Source organism: Medicago sativa, chromosome 5 (assembly GCF_051527215.1).
Source record: "Medicago sativa cultivar Bolivia chromosome 5, Bolivia_mono, whole genome shotgun sequence".
In the NCBI taxonomy this organism is placed as follows: Eukaryota; Viridiplantae; Streptophyta; class Magnoliopsida; order Fabales; family Fabaceae; genus Medicago; species Medicago sativa.
In genome coordinates this window covers 32,770,768-32,785,703 of record NC_140753.1, presented here as the reverse complement: position 1 = coordinate 32,785,703, position 14,936 = coordinate 32,770,768, and the positions used below count along the sequence as shown (strand labels likewise).

Sequence of the window (14,936 nt, the reverse complement as noted above, 5' to 3'; positions counted from 1 at the left end):
GTTCTTTTTTTTTTTTTTTTTTTGGTAAATAATGTGTGGTTCTTTAGTTGTGAAGTAGTGGGTGAAATAAATCATCCTAATATAGTAAAAAAAATGTAAGTGACTAATGATAAAAGATCTAAAAAATAAAAATAAAAGACTAATGACGTTTTTACATCGAATGTAATTATAATAAATCATCCTAATATAGTTTAAAATATAAATGACTAATGATCCCCTAAAAAAATGAATAATAACGTTTTTCCAATTGGCTACACAGATGAGTCAAAAAAATGGTAATAAATTTTTTTTTTACAGAATAAATTAAATTTTATACAATTCCAATTAATAACATTTTACCAATTCATCAGATAACTCACTCATTATAGGCCTATTGAAGGGGTGGCAAATGGGCCCGATCCGTCGGGCCAGCCCATTTAACCCACCATTTTAGACGGGCTGAGGTGAGATTTTGAACTCATCTCTCTAGTTGGCCCGCCCCTGTAAAGCCCGCTAAAAAAGCGGGTCATAGCGGGGTGGGGTGGGCTGACCCACGAGCTTATTAAACTCTCTTTTTTTACTATTAGTGACCGAATTTTAAATTTACACTCTCGATCTGAGTCTGATTTGCTCTGATTCACTTGGGTTTAAGGTAAGCTTTGTTGCTCATTTATCTTAGTTGTTTGTGTTGAGTGAACTTAATGTTTGCGTTGATCTGCTAATTTCTTCCTTTCTTCTTTTTTGAAGCCATGATATATTTTTTGGTTACATGAGATAATAAAAAGAAAAAAAAGAAAAAGAAAAAACAAAAGTTTCTTTCTTGAAGCCATGATATGTTATATTAGTTTCTTTCTTGTCATAATTTCTAAAAACAAAAGTTTCTATTTAAATATCCTTAAAATGGGTAAAATTGAACTGATTTTAGTTTACAGGACAATTGTTCAATGTATGGTGGATTTATTTTGAGATTTGTTTAATGTTAGAGTCTTTATATTGAATTTATTGTTTTTATAATAGCAGTGTATTTGTTAATAACAATCGACAAAAAAATATTTAAAAAATAGACGGGTCAGCCCGCTAATCCGCCTTTAGGCGGGGTGGGGTGTGAGTTTAAGCTCACCCCCTCAAGTTGGCCTGCCCCGCCCCACCCCGTTTTTGGCGGGCTAATAGCGGGCTGGGCCTAAGTGGGACGGGCTGGCCTGTATTGCCATCCCTATTTAGGGATATTGGTCCATATATGGTCAACCAACTATGTGTCCAACAATTAGTGTAATTGATTTTTTTTATTTTTTTTAATCGATGAAAAGTTAATTGTGTTAATCTTTGTTGAAACAATATTACTTTTTAGATAAAATTTTATTAATATTAATTTTAAAAAGAGTAGAAGTCTCTGTGAGCTTGGCTCAGTTGGTAGAGACATTGCATAATTTATGCAGGGTCGGGGTTCGAACTCAGACACTCCACTTCTCCACATTTAATTGTGTGAGCTCTAGTCACTAGACTACTAAACCAAAAAAAAAAAAAAAGTAGAATATGAAGCCTTCTTATTACGTAAAGTTTTTTAATATATTTTCATGTCTACGACGATATGAAAATTGATCATGTTTAAAACATTGCCAATCTAACCTTTGGTCGTCGTTCTAACCTTTGGGAGACCGAGGCTTATTGTTTCCACAAATGGGTAGAAGCAGCAAAAAGACGATGCGTCAAGGATCTTCGTGTGACCTCTATCTTATTAAACGTCCCTTTGGCGTCTACCATTTTCTGTTGCGAAACACTTGTGGTTCTGAATTTGATAGATCTTCGTGTGGCCGGCCACTATATTTCATTGTTATGTGCATCTTCCTTAGCTACAAAATCCTCAATCTGTGTCCTTTTCAATTTGAAGATACGGAGGATTTAACGAAGCTTATCTCTGGGTGTCCCATGTTGGAGGATTTAAATATTTGACATGTTGAAGCAACAACCGGTGTTACTCCAGGAGGATATTTTAAACCCTTACCGAACTTGATCAAAGCCAATATCCGTTTATTTGAGGTTCCGTTCAGAGCAGTTTATAATGTCCATTTTTTATGTATATTCGGGGTATGCTACTTTTATCATCAATATTATATGAGTTTAATTTTGATACACTAAGTCAAATATTCTCATGGCAACTAATGTCATTTAAGATAGTTGTTATTAAAACTACATATCTTCAACGATCTGACTTTGATTGTCAGACGGATTCGTCAACAACCAAGGAGGATTGCAAATACCCATACCATGTTCCTGAATGTGTCTCCTCTCATCTAACAACATGTCAAATTACAGACTATAAAGCCGTGGAAGCCGATTTTCGATTTGTAGCATTTATTCTGCAGAATGCGAGATTTTTACAGGATATGAATATCCAGCATGCTAGTTTCTCAAATCCAATTGAGAGCCCCCAATTTTTAGAAGACTTGTTCTCTTGTGCTACGATCTCATCAGCATGTAAGCTGTCGTTATCTGATTATTAATAGTTATCGGATGTATGCTTGGTGTTTTCGTCAATTTCTTTACCAAAATATTGATCGATTGTGTCACTTGACCTTTCACTTATTTGCATTTCATGCAACTCCGAGGATGCTTGCAAATTATTTAAGCTTGTTGTGTTTACATATTTTTACTCTTGAATTGCTTCTACGACGTAATTGAATCGACTTGTTTGTGTGCGCATAATTTTCTCCCTGATTTCTTTTATGTTATATTATCACTTGTTTGTTAGCAATTAAAACTGACTTTCTGGTATATATGGATATAATAAAATGGAGCACCTGATGAAACACTGAACTCAAACAATATTTAATTTTATTCACTAGAATTTAAACACAATAATTCTGCACAAGGTACTTCTGTTAAAGCTAAACCACCTATACTATAGTTATATTTCAAATCACTCATTCAAATTTGCAATCCTTCGATCTTCTACTCTAAGAAATTTTATTGCTATGTCTCTGCTTCAACCCCTTGAACCTTGAATGTTTGATAAACAACCCCCGCAATTCCCTTTGGAGGTGAAAAGTATCTTCTTTTCCTTTAGATCCTTATGCTCCACCAAGATCCTTAAAAGAAATCAAACTTACAATTATCCTATAGCACCCTAACAATCTAGATCACAAATCCTACAAGAGTTCTTAGAAAAAGGGTTTAATCTAAAAAAGTTTTTAGAAAGAGAGGTTGAAGACTTTAGAGTGTTTTTGCAAATTGATTATATGAATGAGATAATGAGTGAATGGAAGTACATATAGGTAAGTGAGATAAGAGTAAGTTTGACTCAAAATAACATTGGAATCAAATCAGAAAAACCTTGAATCGATTCAGACATTCAGTAGTGTAAAATATGAAATCTGAATTGGCATAAAGATTGAATAGAATCAGAGCAACTTTGAATCGATTCAAAAAAATTCATATGAAGATTGAATAGAATCGGAGAAACTCTGAATCGAATCAAAACTTTTCAGAACAGATTTGAATCTATTCAAATAATTTGAATCGATTCAAATGCAGTTTTCATGAGCCAAACACCCGAGAGCTTGAAAGATTTGATTCAAAATATGCAATGCAATATATCAATCGAATAAAATAAAATAAAAAATTGATTTTGAACAAATTTTCATGAACCAAACATCCGAGAGCTTGAATGATTCGATTCAAAATATGCAATGCGAAATATGAATCGAATCAAATCGCTAAAAGTTAGATTTTGAACAAATTAAACACAAAATTAACTCCAAATTTCACAACCTCAAAAGTTAGATTTTGAACAAATTGAACATAAAAATTAACTCCAAACTTCACAACCTTTCTAACACACTTGTGCAGAGTATGTGATCTAAATTGAACGGGTGCTGTACAAAAATTAATGACATCTCTCTAAACGTAAACTACTACTTAATCAAAAGATAGAGACAACTTTCATTCTCCCCCTTTCTGATGATGTCAACTTGAGTCGTTTTTGTATAAGCATAGGACACAGCTCCCCCTGAAACAAAGCATAAAAGAAACAAAAACAAACAACACTTTCTCCCCCTTTGACACCAACAAAAAGGGAGATACAACAATAAATGGATAACAATAATGTAATTAGGCAATCTTATTTGTAAAGCAATATTTAACAACTTGATGGAAATCATAGATACATAATGTCAAAAACCAATTACCAGTATGCAATCGCGATTGAATACAAGCATGCATGCAATATAAGCACTTTAGATATGAGAGAAAACAAATTGATTTTTTTATTTACAAAATATAATAAATTAGTTTTAGGCTTGGAAATGATAAACTAAAATAAAATTAATTGAACTAGAATTAAGGGAATCGATAATAAGGATAAGAAAGATGAAATGAATTGACATTTTATTTACAAAATATATGGAATTAGTTTTAGGTTTGTAAGTCATAAGCCAAAAAAGTTGATACAAGGAAAATGTTAAGTTTGAAAGTGATAAACCTATAAAATGGCGATATAGAGAATTAGTTAGAGTTGAAAGTGATAAATATGTAAAATGACAATATATAAGGAATTAGTTAGGTTTGGAAGATAAACCAACTTTTTTTTTAATAAATAAATAAATTATTTTTTTATTTTGCAAAATGACGATTGAACTCATAAAACTAAGAACATTACGAGTTTAACCGAGGATAATTATGAATTTTGCGACAAGCAAAAGGATGGTGCAATAAATTAAATGGCGAATAACTAAAAGTAAGGATTGAGAACTTTTATAGGACTGACTGTCCATGCTCGACAGGTTGTTACTTCCCTATGCCTGAAGCATGTCATTGATCCTATATGGTTTTTGGTGTCTAAGAGGTATGTCAATCGAGTCAGATGTCATTAACTCAATACTTGACATATGTAAAGCCAGTCTTTTTGAAGAATCTTTTATCTAAATGAGACCATTACCACATGCTAAACCAAATATATTTGTTTAGAAGTGAACTCAATAGTATCTGTCATGACATACAAAATTTATTTATAGCATGACTTACACCTAATTTATTTTTATATGTCCAAAATGATGATCGACCAAATTGATCTAGAAATAACTACTGCAGTAGTCATTAAAATTGCTCTTATCCTGACCCAGATATGCAGAAGAAAATTAAGATTAACTGCCATTAAATTTTCAAGCTAGTAGTTCTCAATGATTTACCACAAGTTTATATCCCATAACAACACCTGTTGCATATGAAATGAAAACATTCAATAGGGGACATTACAAGGGTATTAACCAATAATCCTAGTCTAGAAACTAGAAACCAAAGTCAGTCTGCATAATCCTAATCTCATATACAAAAATAAAGCAAAGTCTTTTTCCCCACCCATTTATAAGTTTATCAGCAGAAAGTAAGATGCAGTTAAGTCAGGGTAATCATGTATCCAAATTTTGTTAGCCATAGAAAGGGCCAATTTAGCTAAGCAGTGAAGAGAAACATGAAAATAAACCCTAAAATCCATCATTTAGTTAACCGGCTAATTAGTTACCTGTAACTACCAAATCAATAAACTAACTAACTAGAAAACGGTCAGACGTCGGTTAAAGTTATCTGTGAAGGTTTAAAATCAATCATGTATACGCTCAAAAGCCAGCCACTATATATTTAATATGGATCGGTATTCATAAATCATAATAGCATTTCACTCTTGGAAGAAAACAGAGGAACAACTAAAAGCATAAAGAAAATTGTTCAAACAGCAATGGTAATTCACAGTGATCTTGCAATATTAGTAATAAATTGTTTGTACAAATTCCCTAATATGACGTACCATCGACCATACAACAAACATCAATACTCCAAACACCAAAATCCTAACAACCCCATCATCAATAGGAGGAAGAGCATTGGTTTGTCAGTCAACAGATACACAACACATGGTTGCAATTAACCTAAGCAGACAGACTTTTATGATAAAAGGGTGGAGATTTTAAGCATGTGAACTTTATAAATTTGTTTCGTTTATCATTGTTTATCAAGTAATGAACACTCCCAATGTGTGCATATACATTTAAAATTTCAAACTAGTCACATCTACCTGAAAATAAGTGACATATGTTGTTGACTGAAAAAGCAGCCTATGATGACAAAATGTTCAAAGTTAAAATGCAGAAGCTCAATTTGATCAAAATTGAACTTACACTGTTAAACAGCATTGCACCATTAGCTGTTAATATACATCAACATCAGAACTATGGTTTTATTGGACGTCCTGTCTTGTACTTCCAGAACTCGTCTTTTTTCCTTTTATTTTTCATAAATCCCATCTTTTTGTTAATTATACCATACATGGCTACCTTATCACTCTTGTTCTTGTCTGCAACTTTCATATCCAGAATCGCACGAAGCTTCCGGTAAGAACTAATATCCATCACATACCCACTCTTGACCATCTCCTTGTGATAAAAAAACGCCCGCTTAAAGTCTCGAACGCGGACAAACGCATATATCACAGTTGAATATGTTATAGAATCTGGTCTTAGTCTAAGAGCTTCCATCTCTTTCAGCAATTGCGGAATGTTCGAGTCTAGCCCTCCACGCGCGTATGCATTTATCAGCATATTATATGTCATCACTGTTGGTTGCAATCCGATCTTCCCAAATTCAGAGATTACATCTCTTGCTTCCATGAAGAGACCTTGTTTGGCAAAGCCATCAACAAGAATGTTGAATGTAACCTGTGTTCCTTTAACTTTCTCGCTCATCATCAGCTTCCATATTTTCATCAATGTTTCGGTGTCACCAGCACGTCTGAATGCATCCAGTAACGTAGTGTAGGTTTCTATTGAAGGTTTGATACCTTCTCTGATCATGTTTTCAAATACCGCATAAGCTTTCTCATGCCAACCACTAACTGAATATGCATGGATCATTGCTGTATAGGAATGTGAAGTGGGTTTTATACCAACTTTCTTCATCTTCAAGAATGCGTCTGCAGCCATGTCGCTCATCTTTTTCTGCCTCCCATATGCACTGATTAGACAGGTATATGAATTGGCATTTGGCTTCAAGCCAAAATCCTTCATTTCTGCCATCAGACTCTCTACGATCTTAGGTTGCATTCTTCGGCTGTATGCATACAGTAGAATGTTGAATGTAGCTGCGGTTGGTTTAATCCCTTTAGCTTTCATCTCAACGAAAAGGCCTTCGGCCTCCTCTACACGATTGGATTTACAATATGCATCCATCAGAGTGTTGTAAACAATTGCATTTGAAGAAATCCCTTTCTTCTCCATTTCGGATTGGATGATGAGAGCTTCACTCAGCAGACCTTCAACACAAAATGACTTTATCAATGCACCGAAGGCTTCTTCACCCCATCTGACTCCTTTTTGGTTCATTTTCTCAAAAAATTGCCATGCATCTTTTGCACTATGGCCAAGTTTTCTCATACCAATAATCATAATGGAGCATGTCACATGATCCGGAAGAACACCATCGGTTTCCATTGACTCGTAAACCTTCCAAGCATCCTCATACCTAAAGACAACCAGGAAGACATTAATAATTAACTCTTGTAATATCTGGAAATCTATGGTGCAAAAAACTTCCTTAAAAAATATAAGAATATCAGTCAGAATAGGGAGAAACGAAAGAAATTTTGTTAAATTGACTTCAAAGAAAGGAAATACATGTCTTGATCCGGAAATTTTTTGTTAGATTGACTTCAAAGAAAGGAAATACTCGTAACTTGTGTTTTACTGTTCTGGTTTTGGCATCCAAACACAACGTTCATTAGCTACTTGTGAGGTTGTTTGAACTAACAAGTAGCTAATGAACGTTGTGTTTGGATGCCAAAAGCAGAACAGTAAAACACAAGTTAGGTAAGCTGAAAGTTGTTCATAGGATTCTAAATAACAAACTGTCCAACAAATCCAAAGACAAACATGATCAACAGGTAAACAAAAGAAACTCCATCTGCCACAATGGGAAAACTATATTTGTATTAAAAGACGTGTATTATTTACTACAATCCCTGATATAACCAAGACCAAGACAAATTATCAACACGTTAATGACTAATTAGTATCAAATTAAAAGATTTAGAGACCTATATTCTATCAGAATATTTTCCAAAATGAAACAATATTTCACCAAATGTCAACATTGATCAGAGTTCGTAGGATTAACATAAACCTTTCTCTCATGTTAACCTTCCTAGTCAAGGTATAACAAAATCAGCAAGCGAGAAAACAAGCAAACCAAATTGATTGTGTACCTAAAGCAAAGATACAAACACAAACACGACACTAATAATTTAAGAAAAGAGAAATGCTTCCACTACCTGCCATCAGAGAGAAGACCTGAAATTGCAGCGTTGTAAACACAAACATTTCTAAATTCCTTGGTAGACGGTAAATTTCTATACAAAACCATCAACGTATCGCCCATCCTTGATCTTCCCAACAAAGGAAACAACACAGTATAAACCTTTGGTGTAACAAGTGATGGTTCCTGTGACCTCATCCACTGAAACAAATACAAACAACACACTACAAGTTGTTCTTCCCAGAGTATTTCCATAACCTCTAAACACTCTTTCTCACTGACCCTTTTATCATACTCTACTAAAGCCTCCTCTAGAGTCAAATTTTGTGGTAAATTCCTTGCAAGATGAAGAATTTCTCCAACAACACCTTCAGGCAATGGTGATTCTTTCTTTTGGGACCCTATTTGTTCATCATTCATACCCATTTCAGCTTCATCTTCTTCTTCTTCTTCATCAAGGTCTTGTGAAGCAAGGTGCCACGTTATGCGACGATTCTTCCGAAGGAGCGATTTTCCTTCTTCTGAAGAGTTTTGAGATGAAACCTTAGTGCGGGTTTTGAAGAATTTGTAGATTGGATCATCATTGGATTTTTCAGTTTGTTCTGCTTCTGGTTCGTGTTGTTCGAAAAGTGGGAGAAAAATGGGGGTAGTAGTAGAAGAGGGGGGTGCAGTTAGAGAAAGGGATGAAGAAGGGTTTTTGGAGTGAATTGGGAAAGAGGGTTTTTTGGGTGAAATTGAAGATTGAAGATTCAAGTAAGAAGAAATTGGGAGTTTATGGTGAATGAGACTCAGACTCATTCTTTGCTTCCTCCGCTCTCTCTATCTTCTCGGATTTGTTTTCAACATCTTTGTTACCACCAAGTTCAGTTCATAAGAGCATCCATAATGGTAGTTCCTTAACAAGGACTTTTTAAATGGACTCCACGTAACACATTGTTTATTTATAAATTTTTAATAAAATTACCTATTAAGGACTCGAAGACTCCAATGACAATACACTAATAAGGACTCCAATGAAAAGTACTTAAATATGTCCCACTATCTTTACATATTAAACAAAAATGATTTATCTATTACTCATTTTTACAAGTGGGACCAAGTAGTACACATTTTATTACTTCTTTATGCAAGTGGGACCAAGTAGTACATATTTTATGACTTTTTTAAACGTGGGACCCGTTAGTTACCCAAGAGAGAGAGGGTCCTTATATAGTTGTCTGTTCCTTAACGGGGACTCAATTTTTCTTCCTCCAATGGAGGGTCCTTAACGGGGAGTGGTCCTTGTTAAGTAAGGACCCCCCATTGGAGATGCTCTTATATCTTGTTGTGTTGTTGTTACTTTGCTTAGACGATAAATTTGTAAAATGATTTTTTTTTTTTTTTGAGGGGTTGTAAAATGAAATTTGTTAAAGCAACATTAAAAAAATAGAGATTTAAAATATATTCAAATCTTACCAAAATATGCATTTGGATTCGAGCGAGAAAATCTCTTCCTACTACTTTCTCTAGTATCCATTTTTTTTATGAAATTCATATAGATGTTGTAGATTGAAAACGGATTTCGCTTAAAGTGGTTAGTCTTTCATCAAACAGAAGAGTGAATATTAGAGAGACGGTACGAAAAATTTTGTTCTTATCATTTCTCATAGGATTTTTAAGACTAAAATATGCATTTTGTCTTTATAAATATAGTAAAATTTAAATTTTGATCCTTGTATTTTTTTATCCTTCTAAATGTATTCTTGTAAAATATAAATACATTCGTATGTACAGCTAACTTTTGTTTGATAGTTAAGATCAATATTATATTAAATAGAAAATTTATAATAAATTTTTCAGAAATTTTTTATAAATTATTATTAAGATATAAATGATGTGATTATGCACTTTCACGTCAAACTTATTAAATCATCAAACTTGTTTTATTAAAGCTAGGTTTAAATAATTTTTATCCCTATAAATATTTAATTGCTTTTAATTTCTCTAAAAAGTTTGAGCATCTTTTGGTCTCTCAAATATTTTTTAGCACAACTTTTGATCTCTGCTTTTATGTGACTCGCGTTGATTGTTTGAAATTTTGAAATATTTTTTCAGTTATGTTTATTACAATATATAAATATCTCTTGCAAAAACTTATTTATGTTTTTAACAAAGGTTGAAATAAATATGAATTTTTCTATTTTTAGTGATTAAAATATCATATTTAATTCATGATTTGTCAAAAAGTTCTAAATTTATCAATGACAATTATTTGTCTCTTGTTTTATAAGTGTCGGTGAAAAATATGTATCTTGTGTTTTTTATATTTACTAGTGACAAGTATTTATCCTTCTTTTATGTATTAGTGACAAATTTTGATCTTATTTTTTTATATTTATCGATGACAAATATTTATTTTTTATTTTTTATGTATCAGTTCCAAATAATTGTTACGTATCAGTGTAAATAGAAAAAAAGTGAGTGAAAAAATTAAATGAAAAAAAAAGAGTAAAAATGAGGTTAGAGAGAGAGAAGAAGAAGATTAATATTTTATTTAAAATAAATAGTGAGAAGAGAAGAAATGGAAGGTGAGAGTGAGAGATAAAATACAAGAGGAGAAAATGTGTTTGTGAGAGAGACAGAGAGAAATGATGCAACAAATTAATTAAAAAAATGGTGTTGTTTGTCGGAAAAAGTGAAAACAACTTAAACAAGAACGATATTTTACTTGTTTAGTTGAATAAAAAGAGATAGTCCAGCTCTAGTTTCAATTACTTGGACAAAATTATCTCTAATATTGTTCATATGCTAGTTTGATAATTTAAGTTGATGTTATTTTCTTAAACATATAGTTGACTTGTCTCATGTTTTTAATGTGTTGTTCTTGCCAGAGAAACAAAAATATCGGTCGAATGAGGTGTGAAGCAGCTTAAGTGGTGGTTCACAATGGTAGATGATTACCTTCCACTATTGCACGCGAAACGAGAATGTGCAAAAACCCAACAACGCTCAAGTCAGTAGACGGCGATCGTTAAATCATGTCAAGATCCTAGATGAGCTTTGAGTGTGTTATTTGATGCATTGCACCTCGCATGTAGTCCGCAATTTTATATGAAAATTGCTTTTCTAACATCAATAACTTCCTAATAACACATGGAAAATACTAAATTGTCCCCAGCGGTAGCGGTAGCTAACTACCGCTGTTATATCCGGCAGATGTTAACTACAGCTGGCTTTGCTGCACCTAAGTGCAGTTTCAATTGTGATTTTACGCGTTTCAGTTAAAAAATCATAATAAATCGAAACTTTGTCGAAATGTTGCACATGACTTTTTCATTTTAAATAAAATAAAATAACAAAACAAAGGAGGAAAAAGAAAACAAAACAAAAAAATCTCATGACACATCATGAGTGGCGGGGCCCTTCATGGGCTGAGGTGGGCCACGGCCCACCCCCAAAATTTAAAAAATCAACGATTATAGATCTATTTTACGAGATTTTATACAATTTTGTGTCGGTTTTAGGTTTCGGTTGATCCAAATTCCCGCAAAGTGATGTAGTGGCCCACCCGAAAAATTTAAATAATTCAATTATAGGTCTATTTTGCGAGCTTTTATACAATTTTATGTCGGTTTTTCGGTTTCGGTTGATCCAAATTCCCGCAAAGTGATGTAGTGGCCCACCCGAAAAATTTAAATAATTCAATTAGAGGTCTATTTTGCGAGACTTTAAACAATTTTTCAACTGTTAATTTTAATGGTCCACCCTAGCTTTTTTTTTAGCTCCGCCACTGATCATGGTTGGACAATACGTGACATTCTCGTCACAATGTCACATAAGTAGGATCCATGCTAAATTGGTAAGAAAGACAGCTTTAGGGGTTAGTTGTTAGTGAAATCTGTCAGTGATATGGCGGTAAACGTAGAAATAGTTATAAACAGCATGGAATTGAAATTTTCCTATAATGTCGCAACCCTTTTCGTTACCTAATTTTTCACAAAAACGTACAATTTCTCATGTCGCTTCGATCGTTTTCTCAACCCATTTCAATTTCAATTTCAATTTCATATTCAATCAATTGTTGTTTTTTTAATTGCAAATCAAAACTTGTTGTTTTCTCAGTCATGTGATCATTTTCCAGGTACCTTCACGATTTCTTTTTTACTTCTAAAATCATAGGGTTTTTACAATTTTTCAAATTTTGTCATAAATTCGAGTTTTTTATGTGGTTTATCGTATTTGACATTGGTTATTTTTTTTAATAATGATCTATGCATGTTATTGTATTGGGAATAGATATGAACTAGGGACAAAACCAAAATTTAAATGGCCATCTAAAATGGAACATATTCAAATTTATGACAGGCAATTTGATTGATGAGATTTTTTGTTCTTGAATTGGTGAAATTGAAATGTATATTGGAAATTCGTTTAATCCAAGTGTTTTATTTGATGTGGAATTTGTTTATTCTTCATTGATAATTTATGTAACTTGTATGCTTTAACAATTGTGAAACACATTTTGTTTCAATTCCAAAAGGCCCTAACGGCGCAGCTTGTTGCCTGTTTGCTTTCTATTCATGTGTAAGTAATCCTTGATATATATAAATATTTTGCTTCTTACTTGTTTTTCTATAGTTCTAAGCATTCAAAAATAAATGTATGCAGGGTCATTGAAGGGAATAGAAAGGATGCTACAAGTGTTCAAATGTACACAGAAACATTTGATCATAGCATAATGGTAAGCACATAAAAATATATCAAAAAACTATCGATGGAAGTTAATAATTCAAACGCCGATGGAAGTGAAAGCAGTAGTGATTCAGAAAGGCAAATAGATGTCATCACTGGATATGAAAGTCGTGAGAATAATTACCTTGATACAGATATCAATAGAACCAAAAGCTTATCTTCATCAGGTAGAAGATCAAGTTCTTCTTCTTCTTCTTCAGAATCATCGTCGGATGTTATATTTGATGCATTGAAGTTCACCACATCTGATGCATCTGAACTAGCATCAAAATCTGAGAAAAATTATGCTTCTAGTAGTGACAGCTCTGCCAAATCTGAGGTTGACAATAGCCTTCAAGTTCCAACATATCAAGTTTACAATGTGGCCTACAACCAAACGATTATGTCACCAACCATAAGCCCTCCCATCCAAGTGATGGATCGATCAGGAAGATATGATCCTGCCAGAATTCCGTCTTCGATCTTTGAAAGAAATACTAATAATGACTGGAGTATTGCTTCTAATGACTCGTTATTTAGCATTCATATAGGCCAGAATAGTTTTTCCAGAGATGCCTTTAAGTTCTCTGAACCACGCAAATCATCAGAATTGACCAAACCTGTTGAGCTAAATATGTTAGACCGAATTCCATCAGTTTCAATAGAGGAGGTAGAAAGTTCTCGAAAAAGTGATGATATCGAGAGCCTGCAAACATCAGAAGAATCTTTCAAGTTCAAACCGAATTTCATTGAACGCCCAAATGATGTAAGGACTCTTCATCAAGCTGCAAGAAGCATGTCTACAAAGTCAAGTGTTACGACTCCCTCCCTTCAAAGTGGAAGCATCAGGCACGCTTTTGTCCCATTGTAAGTCTGTTTTATTCTTGTTCCTTTTGAAACAAGTCATTAACATTCCTACATGTCAATAGTACAATGTTATAAATATGAAGCAATTATGCATATATCCATGCCTCAAAGGCTTATGTATCTTAATGATAAGATCTTTGCAACTACGCTATAGAGAAACATATATGTTCATTATCTTCCGAGTATGGTAACTTTGAAGAACATTCGTATATAAATTTAAATTATCTAAGCTTATATCCTCATTGTGCATTGCAGAAAGAAGCGTTCACGGCGATGGTGGGACTGTTGTAATTGTAGTTGGGCATTCTGCCACTATAAACGGTCGACATGCTGCCACACATGGCCAAGCTGTAATTGTTCATGTGCCTGGTTGTTCTGCGGTTGTTGCAACAGTGATCGGTCCTTCCCCATGTATGTTTTCTTGTTTTTAAGTATGTTTCATATTTAGTCATAAAACAAGTTGGAAATTCTTTTATCATAAGTATGTACTTATTATTTGATCCATTTTTGCACAAACTGTAAGAGGTTATATTTGTCATGAAATCTCAAAGTGCTTTGAATTTTAAAACTATACAAGCACATTGATTTGAATTTGTTTGGAATTGTTTCAGTTTGACAGAAACAGATGGGAATAGTTATATGAAGCAAGATATTTCTAGACAACACTCTCAACAAGAAGAATGTGATTTTTGTTCCAATTGTTGTAATTGTTGCAATTGGTTCAATTGTTTTTCTTGTCCTTCTTGTACATGTAAGCTTTCTTGTATAAAGTGCAAATGTTGTTGTTAAGGGATTGAGTTTTACAAAATTCAGATGCCAAAATTTATATATAGTTGCTATCTTCTTTAGCTACTCAGTTTTGATCCAGTTCCATCTAGGATAGATGATTTTAATTTCGTATATGTCACCCCTTCCCTTCAAATAAAATTGTTTCAAGGCTAGCCACCCAATTAATTAGCAATGTAATTAATATTGCAAGACTTATTCAACAAACCATGTCAAAATTGTGATGGATCAAGGTAATTTTGCGTAAACAAAACTTTGTGAAGTTTAAATAATCACGAGTACATCTTGTCAAAGAAAAA

The 14,936-nt window shown here is 33.3% G+C and overlaps 2 protein-coding genes across 4 annotated transcripts; one reads left to right on the top strand and one right to left on the bottom strand.

Annotated features, from left to right (window-relative positions):
- Positions 1-2,781: 2,781 nt before the first annotated feature.
- Positions 2,782-9,118, bottom strand: EMB1006 (Pentatricopeptide repeat (PPR) superfamily protein). Of its 3 annotated transcripts, none has more exons than XR_015012259.1 (3): positions 8,291-9,118; positions 6,147-7,485; positions 2,782-5,188 (listed from the first exon to the last, which is right to left on the bottom strand). XR_015012259.1 is itself a non-coding variant. In XM_085715117.1 (2 exons), exons 1-2 carry the CDS (start codon positions 9,070-9,072, stop codon positions 6,198-6,200), a joined length of 2,070 nt encoding a protein of 689 aa, XP_085571243.1. In that variant the 5' UTR covers positions 9,073-9,118; the 3' UTR covers positions 5,709-6,197. The 3 variants fall into 3 exon arrangements, 1 of the variants encoding a protein (XP_085571243.1); XR_015012260.1 differs by having other exon boundaries at positions 2,782-3,985; XM_085715117.1 differs by lacking the exon at positions 2,782-5,188 and having other exon boundaries at positions 5,709-7,485.
- A 3,215-nt stretch (positions 9,119-12,333) lies between these two features.
- On the top strand, positions 12,334-14,699 carry LOC146921864 (uncharacterized). Its single transcript, XM_085710799.1, has 4 exons — positions 12,334-12,394; positions 12,922-13,851; positions 14,107-14,262; positions 14,463-14,699. The coding sequence occupies exons 2-4, from the start codon at positions 13,028-13,030 to the stop codon at positions 14,638-14,640; spliced, it is 1,158 nt and encodes a 385-aa protein (XP_085566925.1). The 5' UTR covers positions 12,334-12,394; positions 12,922-13,027; the 3' UTR covers positions 14,641-14,699.
- The last annotated feature ends 237 nt before the right edge of the window (positions 14,700-14,936 follow it).

Bases quoted from the DNA above. Each gene is read 5' to 3' on its own strand.
- EMB1006 (XM_085715117.1), bottom strand. From the start codon at position 9,072: ATGAGTCTGAGTCTCATTCACCATAAACTCCCAATTTCTTCTTACTTG. The intron at 7,486-8,290 runs GTAGTGGAAGCA...GGTTGTCTTTAG, and splicing joins GGTCTTCTCTCTGATGGCAG to GTATGAGGATGCTTGGAAGG.
- LOC146921864 (XM_085710799.1), top strand. From the start codon at position 13,028: ATGGAAGTTAATAATTCAAACGCCGATGGAAGTGAAAGCAGTAGTGAT. The intron at 13,852-14,106 runs GTAAGTCTGTTT...TGTGCATTGCAG, and splicing joins AGGCACGCTTTTGTCCCATT to AAAGAAGCGTTCACGGCGAT. The intron at 14,263-14,462 runs GTATGTTTTCTT...GAATTGTTTCAG, and splicing joins AGTGATCGGTCCTTCCCCAT to TTTGACAGAAACAGATGGGA.